The 6,023-nt window shown below is 36.7% G+C and overlaps 1 protein-coding gene across 1 annotated transcript; it reads left to right on the forward strand.

Moving 5' to 3' along the window:
• Positions 1-2,849: 2,849 nt before the first annotated feature.
• LOC143617934 (uncharacterized) lies at positions 2,850-5,017 on the forward strand. Its single transcript, XM_077090325.1, has 2 exons — positions 2,850-4,329; positions 4,825-5,017. Exons 1-2 carry the CDS (start codon positions 3,090-3,092, stop codon positions 4,839-4,841), a joined length of 1,257 nt encoding a protein of 418 aa, XP_076946440.1. The 5' UTR covers positions 2,850-3,089; the 3' UTR covers positions 4,842-5,017.
• The last annotated feature ends 1,006 nt before the right edge of the window (positions 5,018-6,023 follow it).

Raw genomic sequence — 6,023 nt, forward strand, 5'->3', positions numbered from 1 at the left:
TAGATTCATGATGTTTTACCATATTATTGCTATTTTATCATATTAGTAGAGTGGATTTATGTCTAGGTAGTTTGTTGGATTGATTATATTCTTGTGTTTTTACTTGCTTATTTTCATTGTATGCAAATTTAGTTAATTAAAATTCAACTTAAGATTTACTTGTTCGGTTGGTCATTTACAAAGATTTAGTACTAGAAATTTGTCGTGTCCATGGATTGATACTCGGTTCTTACCGACACTTTATTACAAACGATAGGTACACTTGCCTTTCGTGTGTGGTTTAGTTGTAGGTGAAAACCTATTTTAAAACCCGATTTGTGTGGAACTTTTACTTAAATTTCCATATATATATTCACACACGTCAACTAGTAAGAACCTTGAAGAGATGAAGTTATGATCTTTGTTTGAGGGAGAAAGAAGTGAATGAGCAAGTTGTAATGAAGGAGATGAGCTTGTTTATACAGGGTAATGGTCAAGGCTTATTTTTATGCTTTATTTACAAACTTGCATGTGTTGTTGATTGGTTAAACAATGCAATGAAACAACAAAAATCGTCACAATTTGCTACAGAACACTCGAGGCGCCACGCGACCAGCATAGCCTCCTTGGCCATGCGACACGGCGTGCTAGGGGGGGGGGGGTTCGGTTGGTCAGCAGGTTTGGTTGTTGGCAGATTTGGCCCATGCAGTTCGTTTTGAGGCGTTTGGAGCGTTATAGGAGCATTTTAAGAGCTGTAAAAGGTGTTTTCGCGATCCGACAAGCGTGAGATGATTATGAAAACACAAAATCTATCATTTTAATAATATCGAAGGGTTCGGGATACAAATCGGGTCGGTCTACAATACGAAGGCAAAAACGAATCGAATCGTAAAATGAGGAATGCCACACACATGATAAGATTTAACGGAAAAATTTAACTAGGTTATGCCCAAAGGACTTAACGTGAAAGAGATTTGAAACATGAAGTATGTTTTCTGCCATTTATTTTGCTAAAGGTTGTTCATTGAAAAAACAATTATTCATAAAAAGAACAACGTATTTTGCTATTTTTGTCAAATTAAAATGAGATTTTTGATTACTAGAACTAGAGAGGATGTATCGTGTGACGCCTTTTGAAACGTATACACCACCTACGACAAATAATGAAGGAAATTGTGTTTGTTTAGGGGGTGTTTGAGATTGCTTATTTTTACCAACTTATAACTTATAAATCTTTTAAAAAGTAGTAAAGTGTTTAAGATTACTTATATTATGAGAGAAATAATTTAATAAATTATAAACTTATTAACAAGGTACACTTTTGTAAATTATTATTATTATTATTATTATTATTATTATTAGACTAATGAAAAGTTATAATAACGAAGGAAAATAAGGAATCCCAAACAACTGCACAAATCGGAGGAAAATAAGTAACAAATAAAATACACCTGATTATTATTGTCTTCTTCTTCTTCTTCCCGCTGTCTGTCTGACTACAATGCTTCTTCGTCACCGACTGCAGTTTTAGTAAGTTGTAACTGAAATCAATGATTTTGCAGTTTGTTTTTTTTTTTTTTTAAATTAAAAAGATGTTAGATGTTTGTTTGGGTTGGGGGTTTTGTGTTTGCATGTTCATCGATTCACTTGTTTCCTAATTACTTTCATTTCATTTTACGGCTGATGTTGCATTGCACTCGATTTAGGTTTCACAAACATATATCGCCTCTTGATTTCTATTCCAATCCTTCATTTTACGCTTCGCCTTCTTTCCCTTTTTCCCCATACCCGATAACCATACCCTTTAACTTTCGGTGGGTTGTTCGGTTTTTGGGTTTAAATGTAAATTGAAAAAAAAAAACAAAAAAAACTATAGAACATAATATTTTCCGATTGTGTTCGTTTATAGTTACATGTCCGTGTTGTAATGATTCTAGAGTAACCATGATATGCTGTTTCTTTAACCCATGAGTATTAATTATTATGATGTAGATTGAAAATTATAAAGTCAACTGCTTGAGAGGATACTACTACCCTTGAATCATCTAGCAATGGAGTGTAACAAAGATGAGGCTTTACGGGCCAAGAACATTGCCGAAAACAAGATGATAAACAATGATTTTGAAGCCGCTAGGAAGTTCGCTCTCAAGGCCCAAAAACTATTTCCAGAACTCGACAACGTTTCCCATATGCTAGCTGTTTGTGACGTCCATTGTGCAGCTAAAACAAAGATAAATGACGCCACAAAGGACTTATACGGGATCCTTCAAGCTGAAAGCTTAGCTGACGTGGCCACAATCAAGAAACAGTACAGAAAACTTGCCCTTGTTCTACACCCTGACAAAAACAAATTTCCGGGTGCAGAATCGGCTTTTAAACTCATTGGTGAGGCACATATGATACTCTCTGATAATGGTAAAAGGAGTTTATATGATTACAAGTATAGAGAGGCTGCTGTTTTAAAGCCACAAAATCCTCAGTTTGGGGCTCAAAACGCGCGGCCGTCGTTCTGGACGATTTGTGTTTTCTGTGAGAAAAAGAACCAGTGTTGCAGAGATTTGGTAAACAAAAGCATCAGGTGCTCGAATTGCTCAAAAGTCTTTACTGCTATTGATATTGCTGCCTGGAAGCCAGCTCACTTGGCACATGCTGGCATGCAAAATGTGAACCCAGGGATGAATACGTCTTTTCAACAGGAAAGAGCTAAAGTTGATCCACAAAGGGCAGAACCGTCATTTTCTCGTTCTGCAAATCAGCCCCCTCAATATGCAAAAACTGAAGAAAATGGTGATGCGGAAACCAAGGGTGGAAAAGAAGAGTGTTCTAAACGATCTCGCAAAAGGTTGCGTGTTTCTAGTGGTGGCGAGGTGGTAGCGGATTGCAGCCCAAAAAAGCGATCCAAAGATAAACACAAGGAACAAAAGGAAGCTCCAACGGATGCAGATTTGAAGGAAGAACAAGAAGATGATGATTCAGAGTTTGAAGATGACTCAAAACCACCCGTGTATGTTGATGTTCCGGATTTAGAATTCAGCAACTTTGATAAAGATAAAGAAGAAGATTGTTTTGCAGCTGATCAAATCTGGGCAGTTTATGATACAATTGACAGCATGCCAAGATTCTATGCTCAGGTCAGAAAAGTTTATTCGTCTGGGTTCAGGTTACGCATCACCTGGTTAGAAGCCGATCCCGAGAATGCTCTAGAACAAGACTGGGCAGAAGAAGGTTTACCCGTTGCTTGTGGTAGATTTAAACGCGGGGCGACAGAGGAAACTAATGACCGTCTCATGTTTTCCCATCAAATGGCGGTTGAAAAAGGTAGGAAACGATTCTCTTTTGTTGTTTATCCTAGAAAAGGTGAAATTTGGGCTCTTTTTAAGGACTGGGATATTATTAAATGGGTTTGTGACTCTAAAAGGCAGATGAAATATAATTTCGAGATCGTTGAGATTTTGTCGGATTTCGATGAGTATAATGGTGTTGTTGGTTGTATGGTGAAAGTGAAAGGATTTGTGAGTTTGTTTCAGAAAGCAGAAGTTGATGAGTGTCGGATCCCCCCTAGTGATCTGTTTAGGTTTTCACACAATATCCCATCGCTAAAGTTGACCGGTAACGAAAGAGCAAATGTACCTGTTGGATCTTTTGAACTTGATACTGCTTCTATACCTGATGACCTGAACCAATTTGAAAGCACGAGTGATACTGCCACATCAGCAAGAGGTGACGACGGTCAAGATGATGATAAAGAGTCGAAGTTGGTTATTCATGATTTTAGTTTGGATAAACAGAATTTGGTGTTTAAATTGGGCCAGATATGGGCCCTTGGTAGAAGTGAGAATACAAATCTTAAATGTTATGCGCAGATTAAAAAGATCGAATCAGACCCGCTTAGATTACACGTAGACCTACTAGAATTGTGCAGTGATCCAGTCAGACCTTATGCATGTGGCATATATAAAGCAGCTTCTACTGATGGAAGAAAAATACTCCATCAAGATTCGTTCTTGTATCCTGTGAAAGCGGAAATTAATGGTAAGACCAGATTCAATATATATCCAACGAAAAACGAGATCTGGGTTTTATGTAAGCAGAACGATGCTGATGCGGTCGATGATGGTGGTGATTGTGACATTGTTGAAGTGATTGAAAACAATGGAGATGTTGTAAAGGTTTTGTTCCTCACACATGTGTGTGGTTACAAATCAGTTTTTAAAGGTAGTGATAGGGTTGTGGAGGTTACAATTGCTGAGTCAGACAGGTTTTTGTACCGGGTCCCAGCTGTTTGCTTAACGGATGAACAAGATGGTCGGTTGAGAGGGTTTTGGGAGCTTGATGTTGCAGAATTCCCAGGTAATTCACTATTTGTATACACATGTATTCACAAAATATACGCGTAGACCTGTAAATGAACCAAACAAACGCGAACATGTTCGTTCATTTAGCTTTTCATCATCATCTTTGTTTAGCTTTTCATCATCATCATCGTACTCGTTCATTTAGCTTTTGTGTTCGGTTATCTTTGTTTGCTTGTTTAAAATCTAGACGAACAGTTAGTTCACAAACAGAAATGAACGTAACTAAACAAAGATAAAAGAACATAAATGAACATAACTAAACAAAGATAAAAAGAACATATATGAACAAGTGTAAATGAAAGCAGACGAACAAATATAAAACCATTAAGTAAATGACTCATCCAGATAATATTTAATTATTTCTATTGATATGTAAACGAACATGAATAAACGGACATAAACATAAATGAATGAACAAGACATGTGTTTACAGGCCTATATACACGTGTTAGATGTTTAGGATTATTGTGAAGTGTTGTTTTATGTTCAGGATTGGTCTCAAGTTAATGAAGATGGTTTCTAGAACAGAACATTTTGTGAGGTAAAAGAAGGTTGGTTTTGTTCTAGATGGGTAGGTAATATGTATATTAATATAATCTTTATAAATACTGTAAGCTTATGAAAGGGATTATATAGTATGTAGTAAAAGTGGAACGGTACTTTGATCGTCATCAAATTAACGGTTAACGCTTTTTAAGCCGATTTTAGTGGTTTGTGGCACTCGTATTGATTTTGGCATTACACTAGGGATAAGTTGTGTTGTGTTGTGTTGTGTTGGGTTGGGTTGGGTTGGGTTGGGTTGGGTTGGGTTGATATGGATAAAATGCAAATGTGTCTCTTATATTTATTCATATTAAAGAAATTTGATACGCTTAAGGCCATGTAATGTGGACATGTCACATGACATGACCCATGTAAAATGTTTATCTGAAAGGGTTGACACTTGATTTGACAGGTCAAAGCGTGTTGATGGGTTGTATATGAAAAAAAGTGCTTTATTTATTTATTTATATATTGAAAGCATATACAAAATTGTTGTTTAAATCGTTAAATTTATCCTAAAGAATAATACCTAAAAGATGCCAAAATACTGTAAAACTAGAAAGGGGCAATGAGATGGTGTGGTCAAACACGTTTCCACTTTCTTCTGCATGGGTGTTAAATCACATATTCCACTTTCTCATAATTTATTTCTTTATTATGCATATTTTTATTTGGTGGCTTGGTTAGTGCTTCATGTTTTCTCAAGTTATTGTATCGCATGCATGCATATTCATAGTTCATGTAATTGCGTCTGAAAGGTAATGAAAATAATAGAAACTTGGCAGCAATGTCTTGTTCACTTCTTCTCTAAATTCCTGGGAGTATTTGCCTACTACAAAAGGCTAAATTAGAAGATTGATCTTTAATCTTTAATCGGTCTCTATCAATGGTGCTTTCATTCTCGAACACTATGTCTTCCCACCATGAACCACAACCACTTGCACAAACCATAGCTGCCTTTGCAAATGCCTCCTCCGAACAAGCGGTTGTGATGAAGGAGTACTCCAAATTTGATAACTTCATCACCGCTTTTGCCGAAGCCCAAGCCGCTTACTTTGAGCAAACCAAACTCTTATTGTCATTAGCCAAGTCCCTTGCTAAACTGAAACCATCATTGAACCAAAATCTGTCAGCGGAACTGTGTGC

This window comes from Bidens hawaiensis, unplaced genomic scaffold (genome assembly GCF_021521415.1).
Source record: "Bidens hawaiensis isolate Kalapana, Puna unplaced genomic scaffold, B.hawaiensis_p1.1 tig00060834_1, whole genome shotgun sequence".
NCBI classification, from domain to species: domain Eukaryota; kingdom Viridiplantae; phylum Streptophyta; class Magnoliopsida; order Asterales; family Asteraceae; genus Bidens; species Bidens hawaiensis.